This window comes from Gobius niger (genome assembly GCF_951799975.1).
Source record: "Gobius niger genome assembly, chromosome: 1".
In the NCBI taxonomy this organism is placed as follows: domain Eukaryota; kingdom Metazoa; phylum Chordata; class Actinopteri; order Gobiiformes; family Gobiidae; genus Gobius; species Gobius niger.
This window is the reverse complement of record NC_136852.1, coordinates 371814-398558: the sequence shown is the minus strand read 5'-3', so window position 1 is coordinate 398558 and position 26745 is coordinate 371814. Positions and strand designations below refer to the sequence as shown.

General features: G+C 52.3%; 2 protein-coding genes across 4 annotated transcripts in view; one reads left to right on the top strand and one right to left on the bottom strand.

Moving 5' to 3' along the window:
- col4a3 (collagen, type IV, alpha 3) overlaps positions 1-5544 on the top strand; it is a gene marked incomplete at its 3' end in the record, with an annotated part of 45565 nt that extends 40021 nt beyond the window's left edge. Inside the window, exons 47-48 of the mRNA XM_079576267.1 lie at positions 5182-5296; positions 5368-5544. Of these exons, the coding sequence (XP_079432393.1) occupies positions 5182-5296; positions 5368-5544 (292 nt within the window). The remainder of the gene's footprint in view (positions 1-5181; positions 5297-5367) is intronic.
- An 8377-nt stretch (positions 5545-13921) lies between these two features.
- Positions 13922-26745, bottom strand: part of atp1b3b (ATPase Na+/K+ transporting subunit beta 3b) — a 75681-nt gene continuing 62857 nt past the window's right edge. The window contains exons 1-8 of one of the 3 annotated variants that reach the window (XM_079580490.1): positions 25611-25768; positions 25041-25577; positions 22749-22877; positions 20351-20449; positions 18471-18682; positions 17993-18043; positions 17273-17353; positions 13922-14090 (exon numbers count right to left, since the gene is read on the bottom strand). In XM_079580490.1, the coding sequence (XP_079436616.1) occupies positions 13923-14090; positions 17273-17353; positions 17993-18043; positions 18471-18682; positions 20351-20449; positions 22749-22877; positions 25041-25383 (1083 nt within the window). In that variant the 5' untranslated portion in view covers positions 25384-25577; positions 25611-25768 and the 3' untranslated portion in view covers position 13922. Of the gene's footprint in view, positions 14091-17272; positions 17354-17992; positions 18044-18470; positions 18683-20350; positions 20450-22748; positions 22878-25040; positions 25578-25610; positions 25769-26745 lie in introns of those variants that run through there. The other 2 variants (XM_079580492.1, XM_079580491.1) reach the window with 2 other exon arrangements.

The window sequence follows — 26745 nt, the reverse complement described above, 5'->3', positions numbered from 1 at the left end:
TGCAACGACCCTACTGTCTCCACTGCAACGACCCTACTGACCCCACTGCAACGACCCTACTGTCTCCACTGCAACGACCCTACTGACCCCACTGCAACGACCCTACTGTCTCCACTGCAACGACCCTACTGTCCCCACTGCAACGACCCTACTGACCCCACTGCAACGACCCTACTGTCTCCACTGCAACGACCCTACTGACCCCACTGCAACGACCCTACTGTCTCCACTGCAACGACCCTACTGTCTCCACTGCAACGACCCTACTGTCTCCACTGCAACGACCCTACTGACCCCACTGCAACGACCCTACTGTCTCCACTGCAACGACCCTACTGACCCCACTGCAACGACCCTACTGTCTCCACTGCAACGACCCTACTGTCCCCACTGCAACGACCCTACTGACCCCACTGCAACGACCCTACTGACCCCACTGCAACGACCCTACTGACCCCACTGCAACGACCCTACTGACCCCACTGCAACGACCCTACTGTCTCCACTGCAACGACCCTACTGACCCCACTGCAACGACCCTACTGTCTCCACTGCAACGACCCTACTGTCTCCACTGCAACGACCCTACTGTCTCCACTGCAACGACCCTACTGACCCCACTGCAACGACCCTACTGTCTCCACTGCAACGACCCTACTGTCTCCACTGCAACGACCCTACTGACCCCACTGCAACGACCCTACTGTCTCCACTGCAACGACCCTACTGTCCCCACTGCAACGACCCTACTGACCCCACTGCAACGACCCTACTGACCCCACTGCAACGACCCTACTGTCTCCACTGCAACGACCCTACTGACCCCACTGCAACGACCCTACTGTCTCCACTGCAACGACCCTACTGTCTCCACTGCAACGACCCTACTGTCTCCACTGCAACGACCCTACTGACCCCACTGCAACGACCCTACTGTCTCCACTGCAACGACCCTACTGACCCCACTGCAACGACGCTACTGACCCCACTGCAACGACCCTACTGACCCCACTGCAACGACCCTACTGCACATGTTTTATGTCTGACCCTGTTGTACATGTTTTATGTTCAGTTTTCAGTTCAGTTCAGTTTAGTTTATTATGAATATACATGAATATACATAAATATTACATGAGACGTAACGACTTCACTGGAGGAAACTCCGTGTTCATAACGTGGATGTTTTTGTCTTGAGGCTAACGCGGCTAACGCGGCTAACGCGGCTAACGCGGCTAACGCGGCTAACGCGGCTAACGCGGCTAACACGGCTTATGCGGCTTATGCGGCTAACGTGGCTAACGTGGCTAATGCGGCTAACGCGGCTAACGCGGCTAATGCGGCTTATGCGGCTAACGTGGCTTTTGCGGCTAACGCGGCTAACGCGGCTTATGCGGCTTATGCGGCTAACGTGGCTTATGCGGCTAACGCGGCTAACGCGGCTTATGCGGCTTATGTGGCTAACGTGGCTAACGCGGCTAACGTGGCTAACGCGGCTAACGCGGCTTATGCGGCTAACGCGGCTAACGCGGCTAACGCGGCTAACGCGGCTAACGCGGCTAACGCGGCTAACGCGGCTTATGCGGCTTATGCGGCTAACGCGGCTAACGCGGCTAACGCGGCTAACGCGGCTAACGCGGCTAACGCGGCTAACGCGGCTAACACAAAACACCAAATAAAACTAGCGCACAGTTTTGAACGAGCCTGCGCAAAACAGAACGGTCCTGTTAGTTTAAATAATATTGACTTGTTTACATGTTATATTATCATTTTTCAACACTAGCCTTTAGCTCTAAGATAAAGCTCCGCCCCCTCACGAGCGCTGGCGTTTCCTTTGGGACAAATTCACAGTGAACATGATGTTTGTAACACGTTTCTGTGACTCCATCAGTGACTCGTTGTCCTGAACCAGATCCTGAGCTATCGCTATTTTTGTGTGGGAACCTGCTAATTGTGAACGTAAACGACCAGCGACAGGAAGTGCTGCGTCTGTGACTGTCCAGGAAGACGTCACGTGGGGAAACTGTGCATAAGCCTATTGTAGATTCATAAATGGGACACCCTTGAAGCAACAGTTTATAGCTTATATCTGGGGCCCAAGATAGGACACAATATTAAAAGCACAAACATACAATAATACATTAGAAACCGAGGAAACATTTACCTTTGTTGCCTATTTCCTTCCAAACCTATAACTAACCTATTCTCTAATCTAAAACTACCATATCTTACTTTTATTACTTTAGCAATGCATCAATTTAAAAGAGGACACACTATATGCTCACACACATTGGGACATACTACCATCAGACACACGTTTTGTATTATTTATGTGTATTTATCTATTTATTTATTTAAATGTTTTTATTTTATTTTATTTTTGTATTGTTTTTAGAGCTCCAACTAGGGTTTATTGTATTTTCCTAGAAGCTCAATTTTTTATTTCTTTTTAAAAATGGCCAAAGATGTTGCAGTTTTAATGTCAGTGTTCAGTTTGTTCCGCCGCACTGAGACTCGTACACTTGAGTGTCCTCGTTTTTCCCTTTAAAGCAGCACTAAGTAACTTATTTACCTTAATAACTCCCCCCCCCGTAGTCCCTGTGGGGGTGATACAAGTGTTTATGGGATGATTGGAGGGTCTTTCATCGCCCCCTGGTGTCTCTGGCCAGAAAACCATGTTTGCAACTTCACTGCCACCGGACCGGAGAAAGCAATACACACTAATGAAATCACGAAGAAGAAGCTAACATGCTAACGGGCAAAGCTAACTGCAGGCTAACGTCACTTTAAACCAGGGGTGCCCAAAGTGGGGCCCGCGGGCCAAATTTGGCCCGCCGAAACAATTAGGTTGGCCCGCCAGAGGGTGGCCTACTTTTGCGCCGCATCTGGTTAATAACTCTCTCTCCCGTTCATTCTCAATGGCAAATATAGATGCAGTTCACTTTTTGTCCACCAGCGTCAAATTGGGGGCGCTGTTTCTCTCCTTTCGCAAAGTTAAGGAAACACTGTCCTGGTGTCTTGGTGTTTATCAATCACAGAGCGTCGTAGCATCAACTTTCCCATTTTCTACCTTTTTTTTTTGCAAAAATCGTTGACATCTATGAAAGAATTTATGCTGAACTGACACTTTCAAAATGATATAATGTGGCATTTTCTTTGACTTAAAGAAATGAATGAGCTAAAGTCACTGTAGGTGCTGCAGGTACAGGTGGTGCTGCTGTTTCCATTTTGCTCTATATCGCTACAATAATTGATTTTGTTCTACTAAAACTAGGCTTTTGTAGCATGTTTAACCCCTTAACTTCCACCTGAACTGAGCATATTTTCTCCAGTTTGGCTTTACCCCAATCCAAAAGCTTCTGGAAAAAAGCTGTGAAAAGAGCAACAAAACTGAGACGAAAACAATGATGGAAATGTGACAAAAAAGTGAGAAAACACTGACAAAAAAGTGACCAAAAATTTATGAAAAAGTGGCAAAAATGTGACAAAAATGACAAAATAATGAGATAAAAGTTACAAAAATGAGTTGAATGCCCAACAAAAAAAATGATGGAAAAAAAAAATCTGAGGAAAAAGATCCTCAGACGGGAGTTAAGAGGTTAATTGCATAGATTGAATTAAATGCAAAGGTAAACCAAAAAAGAAAATAAAGTAACTGTTATTATTTGCAGTTATATGTTTCACGCTTGACATCGCCGTGTTTGGCCCGCGACCCACAGGCACTTTTTCATTTTGGCCTCGGAGACAAAAAGTTTGGGCACCCCTGCTTTAAACAGTATTTACAGCCAAGTCTGAGTGAAAAAACATATTTCCTTTGTATAATTGGATGCACAGTAACCCTCTCTCCCTTCGCCTTTCCTGTCAGCGTAGGATTTACTCTGCAATTTAATCAATAAGTTAAAAAATCGTAACTTGCTACGACACCTGCAGTTGCGCTCATGGCCTCTAGGGGGAAGAGTTACTTAGTGCTGCTTTAAGAGGGTTTTATGCGGCTAACGTGGCTAATGCGGCTAACGTGGCTAACGCGGCTAACGTGGCTAACGCGGCTAACGCGGCTAACGCGGCTTATGCGGCTTATGCGGCTAACGTGGCTAATGCGGCTAACGCGGCTAACGCGGCTAACGCGGCTAATGCGGCTTATGCGGCTTATGCGGCTTATGCGGCTAACGTGGCTAACGCGGCTAACGTGGCTAACGCGGCTAACGCGGCTAACGCGGCTTATGCGGCTAACGCGGCTAACGCGGCTTATGCGGCTTATGCGGCTAACGTGGCTAATGCGGCTAACGCGGCTAACGCGGCTAACGCGGCTAACGCGGCTAATGCGGCTTATGCGGCTTATGCGGCTTATGCGGCTAACGTGGCTAACGCGGCTAACGTGGCTAACGCGGCTAACGCGGCTAACGCGGCTTATGCGGCTAACGTGGCTAACGCGGCTAACGCGGCTAACGCGGCTTATGCGGCTAACGTGGCTAATGCGGCTAACGTGGCTAACGCGGCTAACGCGGCTAACGTGGCTAACGCGGCTAACGCGGCTAACGCGGCTAACGCGGCTTATGCGGCTTATGCGGCTTATGCGGCTTATGCGGCTAACGCGGCTAACGCGGCTAACGCGGCTAACGCGGCTAACGCGGCTAACGCGGCTAACGCGGCTAACGCGGCTAATGCGGCTAACGTGGCTAACGCGGCTAACGCGGCTAACGCGGCTAACGTGGCTAACGCGGCTAACGCGGCTAACGCGGCTTATGCGGCTAACGTGGCTAACGCGGCTAACGCGGCTAACGCGGCTTATGCGGCTAACGTGGCTAATGCGGCTAACGTGGCTAACGCGGCTAACGCGGCTAACGCGGCTAACGCGGCTAACGCGGCTAACGCGGCTAACGCGGCTTATGCGGCTTATGCGGCTTATGCGGCTTATGCGGCTAACGCGGCTAACGCGGCTAACGCGGCTAACGCGGCTAACGCGGCTAACGCGGCTTATGCGGCTAACGTGGCTAACTTGCTACGACACCTGCAGTTGCGCTCATGGCCTCTAGGGGGAAGAGTTACTTAGTGCTGCTTTAAGAGGGTTTTATGTCTCGTGTTGTGATCATGAGCAGGTGTAGAGGTTGGGATGAGCTGAGCCAGTCTGTCCTTAGGTCTAGACATGACATTATACATTGTCTGACCCTGTTGTACATGTTTTAGGTGCTCGGTCTGTGAGTCCAGGACTAACGTGGTGACCGTCCACAGTCAGACCGCTCTGGTCCCGGACTGCCCTCTGGACTGGGACTCGCTGTGGACCGGGTTCTCCTTCGTGATGGTACACCCGTGTTTCAGGGGGGGGGGGAGGGGGAGAGTTCAGTCGTCACGGTGACCTCCTGCTGTTTCCAGGAGACCGGCGTGGGGGCCGAGGGCTCGGGGCAGCCGCTGGTGTCGCCCGGGTCGTGTCTGGAAAACTTCCGGAAGATCCCCTTCATCGAGTGTCACGGGCGCGGCACCTGCAACTACTACACCGACTCCTACTCCTATTGGCTGGCCGCGCTCGACCCCGCCCACATGTTCAGGTAGGCCCGCCCACATGTTCAACTACTACACCGACTCCTACTCCTATTGGCTGGCCGCGCTCGACCCCGCCCACATGTTCAGGTAGGCCCCGCCCACACGTTCAACTACTACACCGACTCCTACTCCTATTGGCTGGCCGCGCTCGACCCCGCCCACATGTTCAGGTAGGCCCCGCCCACATGTTCAGGTACTACACCGACTCCTACTCCTATTGGCTGGCCGCGCTCGACCCCGCCCACATGTTCAGGTAGGCCCCGCCCACATGTTCAACTACTACACCGACTCCTACTCCTATTGGCTGGCCGCGCTCGACCCCGCCCACATGTTCAGGTAGGCCCCGCCCACATGGTCAACTACTACACCGACTCCTACTCCTATTGGCTGGCCGCGCTCGACCCCGCCCACATGTTCAGGTAGGCCCCGCCCACATGTTCAACTACTACACCGACTCCTACTCCTATTGGCTGGCCGCGCTCGACCCCGCCCACATGTTCAGGTAGGCCCCGCCCACACGTTCAGGTACTGCAGGCCCCGCCCACATGTTCGAGTGTCACGGGCGCGGCACCTGCAACTACTACACCGACTCCTACTCCTATTGGCTGGCCGCGCTCGACCCCGCCCACATGTTCAGGTAGGCCCCGCCCACATGTTCAACTACTACACCGACTCCTACTCCTATTGGCTGGCCGCGCTCGACCCCGCCCACATGTTCAGGTAGGCCCGCCCACATGTTCAACTACTACACCGACTCCTACTCCTATTGGCTGGCCGCGCTCGACCCCGCCCACATGTTCAGGTAGGCCCCGCCCACACGTTCAACTACTACACCGACTCCTACTCCTATTGGCTGGCCGCGCTCGACCCCGCCCACATGTTCAGGTAGGCCCCGCCCACATGTTCAACTACTACACCGACTCCTACTCCTATTGGCTGGCCGCGCTCGACCCCGCCCACATGTTCAGGTAGGCCCGCCCACATGTTCAGGTACTACACCGACTCCTACTCCTATTGGCTGGCCGCGCTCGACCCCGCCCACATGTTCAGGTAGGCCCCGCCCACATGTTCAGGTACCGCCGACATGTTCAGGTAGGCCCCGCCCACATGTTCAGGCCCCACCCACATGTTCAGGTAGGCCCCGCCCACATGTTCAGGTAGGCCCGCCCACATGTTCAGGTAGGCCCGCCCACATGTTCAGGCCCCACCCACATGTTCAGTTAGGCCCCGCCCACATGTTCAGGTACCGCCCACATGTTCAGGTAGGCCCGCCCACATGTTCAGGTAGGCCCGCCCACATGTTCAGGCCCCACCCACATGGTCAGGTGTGCCCCGCCCACATGTTCAGGTAGGCCCCGCCCACATGTTCAGGTAGGCCCGCCCACATGTTCAGGTAGGCCCCGCCCACATGTTCAGGTAGGCCCGCCCACATGTTCAGGTAGGCCCGCCCACATGTTCAGGTAGGCTCCGCCCACATGTTCAGGTAGGCTCCGCCCACATGTTCAGGTAGGCCCCGCCCACATGTTCAGGTAGGCCCGCCCACATGTTCAGGTAGGCCCGCCCACATGGTCAGGTATGCCCCGCCCACATGTTCAGGTAGGCCCCGCCCACATGTTCAGGTAGGCCCCGCCCACATGTTCAGGTAGGCCCCGCCCACATGTTCAGGTGTGCCTGGTCCACATGTTCAGGTAGGCCCCGCCCACATGTTCAGACCCCGCCCACATGTTCAGGTAGGCCCGCCCACATGTTCAGGTACTACACCGACTCCTACTCCTATTGGCTGGCCGCGCTCGACCCCGCCCACATGTTCAGGTAGGCCCCGCCCACATGTTCAGGTACCGCCGACATGTTCAGGTAGGCCCCGCCCACATGTTCAGGCCCCACCCACATGTTCAGTTAGGCCCCGCCCACATGTTCAGGTACCGCCCACATGTTCAGGTAGGCCCGCCCACATGTTCAGGTAGGCCCGCCCACATGTTCAGGCCCCACCCACATGGTCAGGTGTGCCCCGCCCACATGTTCAGGTAGGCCCCGCCCACATGTTCAGGTAGGCCCGCCCACATGTTCAGGTAGGCCCCGCCCACATGTTCAGGTAGGCCCGCCCACATGTTCAGGTAGGCCCGCCCACATGTTCAGGTAGGCTCCGCCCACATGTTCAGGTAGGCTCCGCCCACATGTTCAGGTAGGCCCCGCCCACATGTTCAGGTAGGCCCGCCCACATGTTCAGGTAGGCCCGCCCACATGGTCAGGTATGCCCCGCCCACATGTTCAGGTAGGCCCCGCCCACATGTTCAGGTAGGCCCCGCCCACATGTTCAGGTAGGCCCCGCCCACATGTTCAGGTGTGCCTGGTCCACATGTTCAGGTAGGCCCCGCCCACATGTTCAGGCCCCGCCCACATGTTCAGGTAGGCCCGTCCACATGTTCAGGTACTGCCCACATGTCCAGGTGGTCTCGGTCCGGTTCTGGTCCAGTTCGCTCCAGGTGTGAATATAAACCACTGTGGGAAACATGCGCCTTTTTGGGCCTAACGAGCCACCGTAGCCAGGCCTGCACTGATGCTAACGCTAACACTGGAGGAGGCTCCAGACGAGGAGCCTGGACAGACCTGGAGCTCCGGGACGTGTGGGCAGATGTTCTGACACAACAGTTTGTCCCGTGGACACAGGGGCGTCGGACTGGGGGGGGTAAAGGGTACTGAGTACCCAGGGCCCAGAGCAGGGGAGGGGCCTCAAAAATCTGCAGAGAGCGTTCGGTACTTTCTAAGTTTCCTCATAAATGATGCTATAAGAACTGAACAACCGGGTAAAATACAGCGGTTCTACACAAAACTTTGCACAAACAATAATGATGGATAATCTCTCAGGACCCTGAAACACCCCTTTAACCTAATTAATGATGCTAATTAGCCGCGCGCACTTGGATTCACGTATTATAAATGAGCAGCTTTGGAGACGAGTTAACATGGTTCTAGTGAAAGCTGGAGCTCGAGCCATTTAGTCGATTCCAGCATAACTTTTTACAACAACAATTTCCTGACAACACACTTAAAGGCTTCAAATATGGTGAGACTAAATCAGACTGAGGCCCTTGAGTTTTGTGTTCAGGCCTGAGGCCACAGAGACGTCATAGTATCATCATTTTCTGTAACTGAAGCCAAATCAGAGGCAATTTCAAACCCATTTTTTCACTTAGTAAAGGTATATATAATAACGTTATAATAGAAAATAAATGAACTGCACTGTCAAGCCACTAAACCACTGCTATGTGGTCAAAGAACATAGAAGTGGATTTCATAGGGGGGGGGGGGGGGGTCCACCAAGATAGTTATTACCCAGGGCCCAGAATTTGGTGCTTACGTCCCTGCATGGACATAATGGAAACAGCTCAGACCCTTCATCCGCACTAAACTCCTCTTCCTCAGCTGCTCCGGTGAGGCTGAGGTTAAAGGTCAGTGGTTCAGCCTCTCGCGTTTGTTTTATTATCAGAGTAAGAGTCAAAGTTTCATTTTTGTTTCATTTGTTGTGGTCTTTGCCTCGATCGTCGATGCAAAAAGTCCAGTCTGAACTCGAACTGCACCAAACTGGTCACACATTAAAGATGTTCTGTTTGTGTCCGCAGTAAACCTGTCCCTCGGACCGACTCCGAGTTCCCTGAACGCCTCATCAGCCGCTGCCGAGTCTGCATCAAGAGGCTCCACCGGGACTAAACCGGGACCAAACCGGGGCTAAACCGGGGCTAAACCGGGGCTAAACCAAGACTAAACCGGGGCTAAACCGGGGCTAAACCGGGGCTAAACCGGGGCTAAACCGGGGCTAAACCGGGACTAAACCAAGACTAAACCGGGGCTAAACCGGGGCTAAACCGGGGCTAAACCGGGGCTAAACCGGGGCTAAACCGGGACTAAACCGGGGCTAAACCAGGACTAAACCGGGGCTAAATCAAGACTAAACCAGGATCACAGCAGGACTGAGGAGGAGCTGTTGTTGCTGTTGTTGCTGTTGTTGTTGTCTTTTAAACCTGGTTTTATTTAAATGGTTTATTTTGCTTTTTATTATTGTACAGTTTCTCTAATGTCGACTTGAAGTTAAAGGTTTTGTTTTTCCAAAAACTCCGGCTTTTCCTTTTGTTACAAACTCACGAACAGGAACAAAAGTGACACCAACATCACACTTTTATTTTGACATCCACAAAAACGTGAGTGACCACACGATATCAGCGTTTGCATAGAACACACATAATAATAATAACAATAATAACAATAATAATAATAACAATAATAACAATAATAATAATAATAATAGTTTAGTATAATCATGTGAGCAGCACCGTAGGTTTTACACATTTCTGAACAAATAAGACACATTTTCATGAGCTACATCTGAGTTCCCTTTAAAACAAACCAACGACACTTAGTGAAGGAGAGGCGTGGACTAGTTAAGTTAGTGGGTTAGTTAAGTTAGTGGGTTAGTTAAGTTAGTTAGTGAGCTAGTTTAAGTGTTAAAGCGTTAAATCAGGTGAGACTTTTGGTTTTAACTCAGGAAAGTGCAGCTGTTTGGACTCGTGCACATCTGTGAATGTTCAGAAGTGTTTGGCTGTGGCTCCCTCTAGTGGTTTCAGAGCAGATCTGTGAATGTTCAGAAGTGTTTGGCTGTGGCTCCCCCTAGTGGTGTCAGAGCAGATCTCCGTAAATAATAAACGTCTCTTTATCCAGAGGTTCAGACTCGAGGGTTTGGTGTGAGCCGTGCTTTACATCACAGTGACAGAAACTGGACAGTCCAGGGTTTATTCAGACTCTTTCCACCGGGTCAGGTTTGGGGTAGGTTTGAGGGGGTAGGGTTAGGGGTTGGAGGTTTGGTTAGATGTTGGGTTATGTTTGGGCTAGGGGTTGGGATAGGGGTTGGGTTAGGTTTGGGTTAGGGGTTGGGTGAGGGCATGTAGGGTTAGAGTAACGTAAGGTATGTGTTGGGTCAGTCCTGGGTTCGCTGGGTGACTCTGATCTTGAATGACACTCGGCCCAGGTTGCGGCCTCTGTAGTTACTGTTCTGGATGGTGAGGGGTTGGTTGGGGGGTTGGGATAGGGGTTGGGATAGGTTTGGGGTAGGGGTTGGGATAGGGGTTGGGTTAGGGGTTGGGATAGGGGTTGGGATAGGGGTTGGGATAGGGGTTGGGATAGGGGTTGGGATAGGGGTTGGGTGAGGGGTTGGGTGAGGGGTTGGGGGGTTGGGTTAGGGGTTGGGATAGGGGTTGGGATAGGGATCTAGGGCAAACGTTCCCAAACTTCTTAGTCCGCAACCCCCAAAATCCATCAACCAACACCTTGGGACCCACTTCCATAAAATGTAATTAGCATTTTGTGTTTACAATAATTTTCGATGCGAAATCTGGTTTAATGATGTTAGTTTTGATTCTGTAGTTTTTTTTTATTTGGCCCAGATTTACTGAAATATGAAGTTCTGAATATAAATAAATAAATAAAAAAACACATCAGATTAAATGTCACAAATGTAAAAAGTGTCGTCTCAAAATCACCTTGCGACCCCCACTTTGGGAACCACGGGTGTAGGGTAAGGTAGGGCTGGGGTGGGGTCAGGGCCGGGTCCAGGGTTCACTGGGTTCCTTTGATTTTGAATGAGACCCTTGTTGCAGTCTCTGTAGTTGTTTTTCTCAATGGGTAGGGGTAAGGTTGGGTCACCAGGTCAGGGTTGGGTCACCGGGTCAGGGTTGGGTCACTGGGTTAGGGTTGGGTCACTGGGTCAGGGTTGGGTCAGGGGTCAGTGTTGGGTCACCGGGTCAGGGTTGGGTCAGGGGGTCAGGGTTGGGTCACCGGGTCAGGGTTGGGTCACCGGGTCAGGGTTGGGTCACTGGGTTAGGGTTGGGTCACTGGGTCAGGGTTGGGTCAGGGGTCAGTGTTGGGTCACCGGGTCAGGGTTGGGTCACTGGGTCAGGGTTGGGTCAGGGGTCAGGGTTGGGTCACCGGTCAGGGTTGGGTCACTGGGTCAGGGTTGGGTCAGGGTTGGGTCACTGGGTCAGGGTTGGGTCACTGGGTCAGGGTTGGGTCACTGGGTCAGGGTTGGGTCAGGGTTGGGTCACTGGGTCACTCTGATCTTGAAGGACACCCGGCCCTGGTTCCGGTCCCTGTAGTTGTCGTTCTCGATGGTTGGGTTTGGGGGCAGGGTTGGGTCACCGGGTCAGGGTTGGGTCACCGGGTCAGGGTTGGGTCAGGGGTCAGGGTTGGGTCACCGGGTCAGGGTTGGGTCACCGGGTCAGGGTTGGGTCACCGGGTCAGGGTTGGGTCAGGGGGTCAGGGTTGGGTCACCGGGTCAGGGTTGGGTCACCGGGTCAGGGTTGGGTCACTGGGTTAGGGTTGGGTCACTGGGTCAGGGTTGGGTCAGGGGTCAGTGTTGGGTCACCGGGTCAGGGTTGGGTCACTGGGTCAGGGTTGGGTCACCGGTCAGGGTTGGGTCACTGGGTCAGGGTTGGGTCAGGGTTGGGTCACTGGGTCAGGGTTGGGTCACCGGGTCAGGGTTGGGTCACCGGGTCAGAGTTGGGTCACTGGGTCAGGGTTGGGTCACTGGGTCACTCTGATCTTGAAGGACACCCGGCCCTGGTTCCGGTCCCTGTAGTTGTCGTTCTCGATGGTTAGGGGTTGGGGTCAGGGTTGGGTCACTGGGTCAGGGTTGGGTCACCGGGTCAGGGTTGGGTCACCGGGTCAGGGTTGGGTCAGGGTTGGGTCACCGGGTCAGGGTTGGGTCACTGGGTCACTCTGATCTTGAAGGACACCCGGCCCTGGTTCCGGTCCCTGTAGTTGTCGTTCTCGATGGTTGGGGTTGGGTTTGGGGTCAGGGTTGGGTCAGGGTTGGGTCACTGGGTCAGGGTTGGGTCACCGGGTCAGGGTTGGGTCACCGGTCAGGGTTGGGTCACTGGGTCACTCTGATCTTGAAGGACACCCGGCCCTGGTTCCGGTCCCTGTAGTTGTCGTTCTCGATGGTTGGGGTCAGGGTTGGGTCACCGGGTCAGGGTTGGGTCACCGGGCCGGGTTGGGTCACTGGGTCACTCTGATCTTGAAGGACACCCGGCCCTGGTTCCGGTCCCTGTAGTTGTCGTTCTCGATGGTTGGGGTTGGGTTTGGGGTCAGGGTCGGGTCACCGGTCAGGGTTGGGTCACCAGGTCAGGGTTGGGTCACCGGTCAGGGTTGGGTCACTGGTCAGGGTTGGGTCACTGGGTCAGGGTTGGGTCACCGGGTCAGGGTTGGGTCACTGGGTCAGGGTTGGGTCACCGGGTCAGGGTTGGGTCACCGGTCAGGGTTGGGTCACCGGTCAGGGTTGGGTCACCGGGTCAGGGTTGGGTCACTGGGTCACTCTGATCTTGAAGGACACCCGGCCCTGGTTCCGGTCCCTGTAGTTGTCGTTCTCGATGGTTGGGGTTGGGTTTGGGGTCAGGGTTGGGTCACTGGGTCAGGGTTGGGTCACTGGGTCAGGGTTGGGTCACTGGGTCAGGGTTGGGTCACTGGGTCAGGGTTGGGTCACTGGGTCAGGGTTGGGTCACTGGGTCAGGGTTGGGTCACTGGGTCAGGGTCGGGTCACTGGGTCAGCGTTGGGTCACTGGGTCAGGGTTGGGTCACTGGGTCAGGGTTGGGTCACTGGGTCAGGGTTGGGTCAGGGGTCAGGGTTGGGTCACCGGTCAGGGTTGGGTCAGGGGTCAGGGTTGGGTCACCGGGTCAGGGTTGGGTCACCGGTCAGGGTTGGGTCACCGGTCAGGGTTGGGTCACCGGGTCAGGGTTGGGTCACTGGGTCACTCTGATCTTGAAGGACACCCGGCCCTGGTTCCAGTCCCTGTAGTTGTCATTCTCGATGGTTGGGGTTAGGTTTGGGGGCAGGGTTGGGTCAGGGGGTCAGGGTTGGGTCAGGGGTCAGGGTTGGGTCACTGGGTCAGGGTTGGGTCACCGGGCTGGGTTGGGTCACTGGGTCAGGGTTGGGTCACTGGGTCACTCTGATCTTGAAGGACACCCGGCCCTGGTTCCAGTCCCTGTAGTTGTCATTCTCGATGGTTGGGGTTAGGTTTGGGGGCAGGGTTGGGTCAGGGGGTCAGGGTTGGGTCAGGGGTCAGGGTTGGGTCACTGGGTCAGGGTTGGGTCACCGGGCTGGGTTGGGTCACTGGGTCAGGGTTGGGTCACCGGTCAGGGTTGGGTCAGGGGGCAGGGTTGGGTCACCGGGCCGGGTTGGGTCACTGGGTCACTCTGATCTTGAAGGACACCCGGCCCTGGTTCCGGTCCCTGTAGTTGTCGTTCTCGATGGTTAGGGGTAGGGGTTAGGTTTGGGGTCAGGGGTCAGGGTTGGGTCACCGGTCAGGGTTGGGTCACTGGGTCAGGGTTGGGTCAGGGTTGGGTCACTGGGTCACTCTGATCTTGAAGGACACCCGGCCCTGGTTCCGGTCCCTGTAGTTGTCGTTCTCGATGCCGCTGCCCTGGACCCGACATGTGACCGAGTGAGACACGCCCACATCCCGCCTGGAGAGGAGGAGCTTCAGAGCGACCAGCGGCTGCACATACCCCGCCTGAAGTACACACAGGAAGTACTTATACTACAGTACTACTGCTGCACGTACCCGGCCTGAAGTACACACAGGAAGTACTTATACTACAGTACTGCTGCACGTACCCGGCCTGAAGTACACACAGGAAGTACTTATACTACAGTACTACTGCACGTACCCCGCCTGAAGTACACACAGGAAGTACTTATACTACAGTACTACTGCACGTACCCCGCCTGAAGTACACACAGGAAGTACTTATACTACAGTACTACTGCACGTACCCCGCCTAAAGTACACACAGGAAGTACTTATACTACAGTACTACTGCACGTACCCCGCCTGAAGTACACACAGGAAGTACTTATACTACAGATACTACTGCACGTACCCCGCCTGAAGTACACACAGGAAGTACTTATACTACAGTACAACAGATACTACTGCACGTACCCCGCCTGAAGTACACACAGGAAGTACTTATACTACAGATACTACTGCACGTACCCGGCCTAAAGTACACACAGGAAGTACTTATACTACAGAAACTACTGCACGTACCCCGCCTGAAGTCGACACAGGAAGTACTTATACTACAGTACTACTGCACGTACCCCGCCTGAAGTACACACAGGAAGTACTTATACTACAGTACTACTGCACGTACCCCGCCTAAAGTACACACAGGAAGTACTTATACTACAGTACTACTGCACGTACCCCGCCTGAAGTACACACAGGAAGTACTTATACTACAGATACTACTGCACGTACCCCGCCTGAAGTACACACAGGAAGTACTTATACTACAGTACAACAGATACTACTGCACGTACCCCGCCTGAAGTACACACAGGAAGTACTTATACTACAGTACTACTGCACATACCCCGCCTGAAGTACACACAGGAAGTACTTATACTACAGATACTACTGCACGTACCCGGCCTGAAGTACACACAGGAAGTACTTATACTACAGTACTACTGCACGTACCCCGCCTACAAGTACACACAGGAAGTACTTATACTACAGATACTACTGCACGTACCCCCGCCTAAAGTACACACAGGAAGTACTTATACTACAGAAACTACTGCACGTACCCGGCCTGAAGTACACACAGGAAGTACTTATACTACAGATACTACTGCACGTACCCCGCCTGAAGTACACACAGGAAGTACTTATACTACAGAAACTACTGCACGTACCCGGCCTGAAGTACACACAGGAAGTACTTATACTACAGTACTACAGATACTACTGCACGTACCCGGCCTGAAGTACACACAGGAAGTACTTATACTACAGATACTACTGCACGTACCCCGCCTGAAGTACACACAGGAAGTACTTATACTACAGATACTACTGCACGTACCCCGCCTGAAGTACACACAGGAAGTACTTATACTACAGATACTACTGCACGTACCCCGCCTGAAGTACACACAGGAAGTACTTATACTACAGTACTACTGCACGTACCCGGCCTGAAGTACACACAGGAAGTACTTATACTACAGTACTACAGATACTACAGCACGTACCCCGCCTGAAGTACACACAGGAAGTACTTATACTACAGTACTACTGCACGTACCCGGCCTGAAGTACACACAGGAAGTACTTATACTACAGTACTACAGATACTACAGCACGTACCCCGCCTGAAGTACACACAGGAAGTACTTATACTACAGATACTACTGCACGTACCCGGCCTGAAGTACACACAGGAAGTACTTATACTACAGTACGTACCCGGCCTGAAGTACACACAGGAAGTACTTATACTACAGATACTACTGCACGTACCCCGCCTGAAGTACACACAGGAAGTACTTATACTACAGATACTACTGCACGTACCCGGCCTGAAGTACACACAGGAAGTACTTATACTACAGTACGTACCCGGCCTGAAGTACACACAGGAAGTACTTATACTACAGATACTACTGCACGTACCCCGCCTGAAGTACACACAGGAAGTACTTATACTACAGTACTACAGATACTACAGCACGTACCCCGCCTGAAGTACACACAGGAAGTACTTATACTACAGATACTACTGCACGTACCCGGCCTGAAGTACACACAGGAAGTACTTATACTACAGTACGTACCCGGCCTGAAGTACACACAGGAAGTACTTATACTACAGATACTACTGCACGTACCCCGCCTGAAGTACACACAGGAAGTACTTATACTACAGATACTACTGCACGTACCCGGCCTGAAGTACACACAGGAAGTACTTATACTACAGTACGTACCCGGCCTGAAGTACACACAGGAAGTACTTATACTACAGATACTACTGCACGTACCCCGCCTGAAGTACACACAGGAAGTACTTATACTACAGATACTACTGCACGTACCCGGCCTGAAGTACACACAGGAAGTACTTATACTACAGATACTACTGCACGTACCCCGCCTGAAGTACACACAGGAAGTACTTATACTACAGATACTACTGCACGTACCCGGCCTGAAGTACATACAGGAAGTACTTATACTACTGCACGTACCCCGCCTGAAGTACACACAGGAAGTACTTATACTACAGATACTACTGCACGTACCCGGCCTGAAGTACACACAGGAAGTACTTATACTACAGTACGTACCCGGCCTGAAGTACACACAGGAAGTACTTATACTACAGATACTACTGCACGTACCCCGCCTGAAGTACACACAGGAAGTACTTATACTACAGATACTACTGCACGTACCCGGCCTGAAGTACACACAGGAAGTACTTATACTACAGTACTACTGCACGTACCCCGCCTGAAGTACACACAGGAAGTACTTATACTACAGATACTACTGCACGTACCCGGCCTGAAGTACACACAGGAAGTACTTATACTACAGTACTACTGCACATACCCGGCCTGAAGTACATATAGGAAGTACTTATACTACAGATACTACTGCACGTACCCGGCCTGAAGTACACACAGGAAGTACTTATACTACAGATACTACTGCACGTACCCGGCCTGAAGTACACACAGGAAGTACTTATACCACAGTACTACTGCACGTACCCGGCCTGAAGTACACACAGGAAGTACTTATACTACAAGTACACACAGGAAGTACTTATACTACAAGTACACACAGGAAGTACTTGTACTACAGGCCGGGCAGAGGGAGGGGGGAGAGTTACTCACGTGGATCCTCTTTCCGTAATACGGGAAAAACATCCGGTCCAGACGAGCGTCCGGCGGGAAATACTGCATCTTTATGGGAGTCTGTAAGAGGAGGAGAACCGGGTCAGGACCGGGTCAGGACCGGGTCAGGACCGGGTCAGGACCGGGTCAGGACCAGGTCAGGACCGGGTCTGGACCGTCTGCAGAATCATCTGTCTCACGTTTATTACATAATAATCTCTGACTTTAGGAGAGACTTTTTCAAAGACGTCTGAGCCTGTGATAGTGAAGCTTTAGTTAAACCTGATCAGGATTTGTTTCGGTTCCAAAGTCCTCTCTCAGGAACCCCCTGTGGTTCCCAACCAGGAGCACGGGGACCCCGTAGGATACTCTAGGACCTCACGGGGACCCCGTAGGATACTCTAGGACCTCACGGGGACCCCGTAGGGGACTCTAGGACCTCACGGGGACCCCGTAGGGTACTCTAGGACCTCACGGGGGAACTATTTCAGATTTAAAAGAAAGTGAAGCTGAACTTTATTTTTTAAGGAAACACTGAAGAAAACATTGTCTTTTTACTTTAATTAGTCCTTTTTAGGGACTGCATCAGCTCGTGAGGGAGGGGGTCCACAGAGGGCCACTAAGGGGGGCCTTCAAGGGTCCACAGGATGAAAAAGGTTGGGAACCAGTGGTGACGTCAGTGAACGCAGCCTCACCCCTCGGCTCGTCGTAGAGACTCACCTTGGAGGTGCAGTTAATGTAGGGGTCTCCAGACGGCTTCAGTCCCACCACCTGGAAACACAAACACCAGTGAAACAGGCGAGAGCGCCCCCTGGTGCCGGGCCAGGTAACACCCGGGTCATGTGTGGTAGAACATGTTCCTCCAGAGAGACCGTCTGACACGCTCCGAGCCGCGGGGACTGCTGTACCGGGTGAAGGGGGATACCCGGTTCATGGTGTGAGTGGGTGTACGTGGGCAGTACCCGGTTCATGGTGTACGTGGGCAGTACCCCGTTCATGGTGTGGGTGTGAGTGGGCAGTACCCGGTTCATGGTGTGAGTGGGTGTACGTGGGCAGTACCCGGTTCATGGTGTGAGTGAGTGTACGTGGGCAGTACCCGGTTCATGGTGTGAGTGTGAGTGGGCAGTACCCGGTTCATGGTGTGAGTGTACGTGGGCAGTACCCGTTCATGGTGTGAGTGGGTGTATGTGGGCAGTACCCGGTTCATGCGCAGCAGGACGCAGGGTCGTCCGTCTCGGAAGCCGAAGTTCGGGTCGGTGAGGCCGGAGCAGGACCGGAGCAGACTGCGTTTGAACTGACAGACTTTCCTCTGGACCGGGCCCTGGTCCGGACCCTCGGGCCCCGCGTTGGAGACCGTGAACTCTCCGGCCAAACACAGGTCGTTCTGCGCCTGCAGGCTGTCGTTGTACCCTACGGGACAGGCACACCCGTTACACCCTACGGGACACTCACACCCGTTACACCCTACGGGACACTCACACCCGTTACACCCTACGGGACACTCACACTCGTCATACCCTACGGGACACTCACACTCGTCATACCCTACAGGACACTCACACTCTTACACCCTACGGGACAGGCACACCCGTTACACCCTACAGGACAGGCACACCCGTTACACCCTACGGGACACTCACACTCGTCATACCCTACAGGACACTCACACTCTTACACCCTACGGGACAGGCACACCCGTTACACCCTACAGGACAGGCACACTCGTTACACCCTACGGGACACTCACACCCTACGGGACACTCACACCCTATGGGACACTCACACCCTACGGGACACTCACACCCACAGGACGGGGTATCATACCTCAGGGGAACACATGAGGAGCAGTGAAGGAGCAGTGACCGGGACCAGGCGGACGACACAGGGGTTGGACTGAAAAACACACATGCAAAATCAAACAGTGACCTCCAGGAGGAACGGGGAAGTGCACAGTGACGTCCTGCAGGGGGCGCCTCAGAGCTGGGCACTGTTAAAGACATTAAAGATACCTTTTCTAAAGAACAATCCTGTATTTGAGCTGAAGTTATTTTCTTTAATCCTGTCCCTGGATACTGGGGTTTAACAGTACCCAGCCCTGCAGGGGGCGCCACAGAGACACCAGCACCTGCAGGGGGCGCCACCGAGACACCAGCACCTGCAGGGGGCGCCACCGAGACACCAGCACCTGCAGGGGGCGCCACCGAGACACCAGCACCTGCAGGGGGCGCCAACGAGACACCAGCACCTGCAGGGGGCGCCACTGAGACACCAGCACCTGCAGGGGGCGCCAACGAGACACCAGCACCTGCAGGGGGCGCCACCGAGACACCAGCACCTGCAGGGGGCGCCACCGAGACACCAGCACCTGCAGGGGGCGCCAAACGCTGGTGAGTGGGAGTTTCTACAGTGGAGTTTAAACTAGGGATGCACCGATACCAGTATCTGCGCTTAATGTTGTTAGTGCTGCAGCGTCTGCAGTGTTTACAACATACAGGCTAACGATGCTAACTCGCTGCAGCGTCTGCAGTGTTTACAACATACAGGCTAACGATGCTAACTCGCTGCAGCGTCTGCAGTGTTTACAACATACAGGCTAACGATGCTAACTCGCTGCAGCGTCTGCAGTGTTTACAACATACAGGCTAACGATGCTAACTCGCTGCAGCGTCTGCAGTGTTTACAACATACAGGCTAACGATGCTAACTCGCTGCAGCGTCTGCAGTGTTTACAACATACAGGCTAACGATGCTAACTCGCTGCAGCGTCTGCAGTGTTTACAACATACAGGCTAACGATGCTAACTCGCTGCTGCGTCTGCAGTGTTTACAACATACAGGCTAACGATGCTAACTCGCGGCTAACAGTTTTGGCCATTCTGACGCCGTTTTAAGCCCAGGGGTTTATTCATCTGAAAAACTAACCCAGCGACTAAAAAGTCCTCAGAAAATCCAGATTAAAGACATACAGCATGTTTATATTGAGGGAAAATGAGCTGCGGCAGAACAAGGAAAACGCTGTAGCTTCTCGCTAAGTTACTACAAACACACCAGAAAATCTACAGGAGCTGAAGTACTCACGGTGCAGCAGCTGGTGCAGTTGCTCCACGTAGGGGCCGTACTCAGACGGCTCACTCCTGTTGAAGGAGATCTCCAGCAGCTGCGGCTGCACCACCACTCCTGCAGGGGGCAGAGCGCGGTTACAACCACTGAGTGATACAAGAGTGAGGTTATTGTTTCTGTACAGTCGTGTTGCTCAGTCTGACAGTGGGGATGAAGGTGAAAGAGCCGCTCAGCTCCTCTACAGTTCATTGTTGAGGTGAACACCCATGTACGTGAAACTGTCCCCCTCCTCGATGTCGGTGTGTGTGGGAGTGACCTCCTCCTGAAGTCCATCACCATCTCCTTCATCTCACTGTTTCCTCACACCCGTCCACAAAGTCCATGATGGCCGCCCGGTTCTCCAGGTCGTTCCCCTTAGACACACAGCCCACGATGGCGGAGTCGGAGCCTCTGCAGATACAGCTGTCCAGGTTGTATGTGAAGTCTGATGTGTAGATGGTGAAGAGAAGCGGTGAGAGGACGGTGCCCTGAGGGGCCCCGGAGCTGCAGACGACCACCTCAGACTCACGGTCCTGTGGTCGGTCCTGTGGTCGGTCCTGTGGTCGGTCCGTGAGGTGGTCCATGGTCCAGGCAGTGAGATGTTCCTCCAGCCGGTCTGCTGGCGCTGTGGGGACGGCACCAGGAGCTTCTTCAAAGGCCTTCAGGTTCCCAAGAGCCCCGATACAAACCTTTGCACTACATGTGGACGATACCTCGATACCTGACAGTGTTGGATATCGAGCCGATATTAGATCGGTCCATTGCTAACGTAGAGGCCTGGAAATACGTTCAGTAAAAACAGGCACCCCTACAATGGTTATTTTTGACATTTAAGTATTTTTTTTATATTAAATCTCATCTGGTTCGAATCCATCTCGGTTGAGTTACTGGTAAGTCCCCACCCTTGACCACTAGATGGCGCATGTCGATAGAGAATAGCTGAGGCAAGAGGAAGAACAATCGGCTTGTTGCACAATGTGGCTACGCTAGTTCCTCTGAGCTGAAGCTGTGGGCGCTAGTACTTCCTGTTTGTATTCATTTCCATTAAGATGAGCTCAGACCAGTGAGTTCCTGTAGAAATATTTCCATAGAGGAGACGTTTATGTTTGTGAGGATCAGAGAGTTTGTCTTGAAGCTAAAGGCTAATTTAACCTCTTAACTCCCGCCTGAACCGAGAGGATCTTTTTCCTCACGTCATCAGATTTTTTTTTCCATCATTTTTTTGTTGGGTATTCAACTCATTTTTGTAACTTTTTTGTCATTTTTTTGTCACATTTTATTTAATTTTTTCCGTCAATTTTTTTAGCAAATGTTTGTCTTTTTTTAGTCACATTTAGTCACATTTTTGTAATTTTTTTGTCAAATTTTTGTCCTTTTCTGTCAATTTTTTGGTAATTTTTTTGGTCAAATTTGTATCACATTTTTGTCCTTTTTTTCGTCAATGTTTTATTGCATTTTTGTCACATTTTGGTCATTTTTTGTCATTTTTTTAATCAAATTTTTGTCATTTTTTGTCACATTTTTGTCACATTTTTGCCACTTTTTCATCAATTTGTCGTCCCTTTTATGTCAATGTTTTCTAATTTCCATCATTGTTTTCGTCTCAGTTTTGTCGCTATTTTCACACCTTTTCCCCAGAAGCTTTTGGATTGGGGTAAAGCCAAACTGGAGAAACTGTGCTCGGTTCAGGCGGGAGTTAATGGGTTAATGCATTACACAATTTGAAATAGTGCCTTTTTATATATATTTTTTTATAGCATGTTAGCCTTTAGCTTCAAAACAAACTATCAATCCTTTCTGATCACAGGCGTCTCCTCTGAACTCGTTACATCATGATTTGAACACAGTAAATGATCGTCTACCGGGAACTCACCGCCCACAACATAATCTTTAGAAAATATGATTATTATTATTCCAGGAAAAGAAAACAGACAGGAAGTCCAGGCGCTCACACCTTCAGGTCAGAGGAACTAGCATAGCCACACCGCGCAACAAGCCAATTCTCTCGTGCTGAAGTAAAAAAGCAGCTAAACACATGTGCTCTCTAGTCTTAAGTTCGGTAACACTATAAGTTCCCAAAGTTTAAGTATATTATCTTAGTCAGAAGGTTTTTGTGGTAAAACTGTCAGTGTGAGTCTGACAGAAACTAAGTTAATACGTTTTTTTAGTAGAATTGTGATCGTGTTCAATGCTAACTCTTAGAGCTAATGGTCAAGGGGAGGAAAATTACAACGCGGGAAAACTACATTATCCGTTATTATTCTGCATTATTTTAATTGCGTTGCTTTTGACGACATTGTAAGGTAATCGTCGTATGTGACTCCCAGCATTGTTTATTTAGCTCCGGCCACATGGACTTTTGGACTCTTCTGGGCACCTGGGTTCTGCAGACGGTCCGAGTACTTGGGCGTGTCCGGGTCCAGCGTGAGCAGCACGGCGCCCAGGGTGAAGCAGAACATGACGGAGAGCGCGGCGTAGAAGACCAGGTAGAAGAGCAGGATGTGACCTGGAACACACAGGACATGAGCTTTGTTTAAAGGCGGGTCCTCCATGATGGGGCTCCCGGTTTAATTGAAGTATCTTGTGTTTGTATTTGAAGTATATTGTGTTTGTATTTGAAGTATCTTGTGTTTGTATTTGAAGTATCTTGTTTGCTAAAGTTGTTCCAGGATCTTGAATAAATGCTTTACTTTAACAACGTGTGAACTTTGTGAAGGTTCACGTGTTCATGTCCAGCCGGGTCCAGGCCGGTCTGAAGGGCGGACATGGGGGACACTGGGGTCGCAGGACCAGAGACCCAGGAGACCTGGAGCCTCGGAGACCCGGAACCAGGAGACCCAGGAGTCCCAGAGCCAGGAGACCCAGAGCCAGGAGTCCCAGAGCCAGGAGACCCAGGAGACCCAGGAGACCCGGAGCCAGGAGACCCAGGAGACCCGGAGCCAGGAGACCCGGAGCCAGGAGACCCGGAGCCAGGAGACCCAGGAGTCCCAGAGCCAGGAGACCCAGAGCCAGGAGTCCCAGAGCCAGGAGACCCAGAGCCAGGAGACCCGGAGCCAGGAGTCCCGGAGCCAGGAGACCCAGAGCCAGGAGACCCGGAGCCAGGAGACCCGGAGCCAGGAGACCCAGGAGACCCGGAGCCAGGAGACCCAGGAGACCCGGAGCCAGGAGACCCGGAGCCAGGAGACCCGGAGCCAGGAGACCCAGAGCCAAGAGACCCGGAGACTCAGGAGTCCCGGAGACCCGGAGCCAGGAGTCCCAGAGCCAGGAGTCCCAGAGCCAGGAGTCCCAGAGCCAGGAGACCCAGAGCCAGGAGTCCCAGAGCCAGGAGTCCCAGAGCCAGGAGACCCGGAGCCCCGGAGACCCGGAGTCCCAGAGTCCCAGAGCCAGGAGTCCCAGAGCCAGGAGACCCAGAGCCAGGAGACCCGGAGCCCCGGAGACCCAGAGCCAGGAGTCCCAGAGCCAGGAGACCCGGAGTCCCGGAGTCCCAGAGCCAGGAGACCCAGAGCCAGGAGACCCGGAGCCCCGGAGACCCGGAGTCCCAGAGTCCCAGAGCCAGGAGTCCCAGAGCCAGGAGACCCAGAGCCAGGAGACCCGGAGCCCCGGAGACCCAGAGCCAGGAGTCCCAGAGCCAGGAGACCCGGAGTCCCGGAGTCCCAGAGCCAGGAGACCCAGAGCCCGGAGTCCCAGAGCCAGGAGTCCCAGAGCCAGGAGACCCAGAGCCAGGAGACCCAGAGCCAGGAGACCCGGAGCCAGGAGACCCGGAGCCAGGAGACCCAGAGCCAGGAGTCCCGGAACCAGGAGTCCCAGAGCCAGGAGTCCCGGAACCAGGAGACCCAGAGCCAGGAGTCCCAGAGCCAGGAGTCCCAGAGCCAGGAGTCCCGGAGTCCCAGAGTCCCGGAGACCCGGAGTCCCAGAGCCAGGAGACCCGGAGTCCCGGAGACCCGGAGCCAGGAGCAGAGCGAGCCCACGCAGCCTGGAGCCCGGGTTTGGAGCTACAGTAACACGTGTACTTAATCTAAACAAACTCTCTTTGTCCTAAACCCAGTCCTCGTGGTTTCAGTCCTGGTCCTGCTGATCCTAAACCTGGGGGGCGACGCGGGACAGCTGAGTTTGTCTGGACTGACCGGACCGCAGACCGTCCCTTTAAGAGCAGCTTTGCTCCGCCCCCACAGTGAACTCATTTGCATATCAGGTTTAAGGCTTAGTCCTGACTCAGTCCTGGTTCAGTCCTGGTTCAGTCCCGGCTCAGTCTTTCAGGACTTTCACAATAAGAGACGAGGGAACGTGCACCATAATAATCCTCATAAAGCAGCTGCTAAAGCCACTGAAGACCTGCCAAGAGAGCCCAACATCTGGATTATGTAACCGCCTCATGGGTCTGCACGTCCACACATCAGCTTTACCCAAATCTACAAGCCTATAGACCAGAGTTACAGCTCATTTGAAAGCTGAGACCTACAAACTGTCATGTTGTCACTGTTTCGTTTTGTTCACAGCCTGTAGTAGCCGTGATTTGAAAGCTAAGACCTTGTGTGAGAGAGACTCCTGTTCTTCTGCAAAGCCTTTATTTACATGTGACGATGATGAGCTGGGTCCGAGTCTTACCCCGTGATTTGAAAGCTAAGACCTTGTAGACGCTCTGTGTGAGATCCGGGTGAGCGCGTCTTACCCCAGGAGGTCCGGGTCCGGCCCAGCACGGCTCCGGTCTGCGGGTTGTAGATGAAGCTGCAGAAGCCCTGGGGCTCCGCGGGTTTGTCCTGGACCTGGTTCGGGTTCGGGGCCGGGCTGGACTCGTGGGTCTGGACTTTGGTCTGGCTCTTGCTCCGAGCCGGTTTGGGCTGGTTCTGGTTCTTTGGTTTCTGGTCGAGCTCCGGGTTTGGGACCTGGTTTTGATCCTGGTCCGGAGCCGGTTTGGTCTGGTCCTGGCCCTGGTCCTGGTTCTGGTCCTGGCCCTGGTTCTGGTCCTGGTCCTGGTTCTGGACCTGGTTCTGGTCCTGGTTCGGGCTGGACATTTTCAAAGTGTGCTCCGGTTTTTCCTCTGGATCTGGGGTCAGGATTTAGCTCCAAGCCTCGTCCAAAACGGCCCAAAGATCGATCATTCTTTATCCACAGCTACTCCATGACCTGGCCTGGGTTAGTCCTGGGTTAGTCCTGGTTAAGACCTTGGTTAGTCCTGGGTTAGTCCTGGTTAAGACCTGGTTAAGACCTTGGTTAGTCCTGCTTTAGTCCTGGTTTAGACCTTGTTTAGTCCGGGTCCGCTCGCTTCTGGATGCTGTGATTCAGGCGAACTCCTCCCCCTGCAGTGGATGCACATGTGTGAGCGTAAACGTGTGTGTGTGTGTGTGTGTGTGTGTGTGTGTGTGTGTGTGTGTGTGTGTGTGTGTGTGTGTGTGTGTGTGTGTGTGTGTGTGTGTGTGCATGTGTGTGTGTGTGCATGTGTGTGTGTGTGTGTATAAACATGCACATGTGTGTCAGGTCAGATCTCGCGCTCCGTCCTGACGCTGAGTTTCGTCCGCGGAGACGTGAGAGCGCACGTGTGAGCGTGCACGTGCGGGGGCCCGAGGTGAGGCGTGTGCACGTGGGCGCGCACGGACACGGGGATAAAAATAGACCCGAGCCGGAGCGCCGTGTGGGAGGCGGCTTCAGCAGCGCCAGAAAATCAGAATGAAAAATAATAATAGTGGTGTTATTATCATTATGATTGTTGTTAGTATTATTATTAGTATTAGTAGTATTATTAGTATTAGTAGTATTAGTATTAGCATTAGTATTAGTATTAGCATTAGTATTAGTATTAGTAGTATTAGCATTAGTATTAGTATTAGTATTAGCATTAGTATTAGTATTAGCATTAGTATTAGTAGTATTAGCATTAGTATTAGTATTAGCATTAGTATTAGTATTAGTATTAGTAGTATTAGCATTAGTATTAGTATTAGTATTAGCATTAGTATTAGTATTAGCATTAGTATTAGTAGTATTAGCATTAGTATTAGTATTAGCATTAGTATTAGTATTAGTATTAGTATTAGCATTAGTATTATCATTAGTATTATTGTTATTATTAGTATTAGTATTAGTATTAGTATTAGTAGTATTAGTATTAGCATTAGCATTAGTATTAGCATTAGTATTAGTATTAGTAGTATTAGTATTAGCATTAGCATTAGTATTAGCATTAGTATTAGTATTAGTAGTATTAGCATTAGTATTAGCATTAGTATTAGTAGTATTAGCATTAGTATTAGTATTAGTAGTATTAGTATTAGCATTAGCATTAGTATTAGTATTAGTATTAGTATTAGTAGTATTAGCATTAGCATTAGCATTAGTATTAGTATTAGTATTAGCATTAGCATTAGTATTAGTAGAAT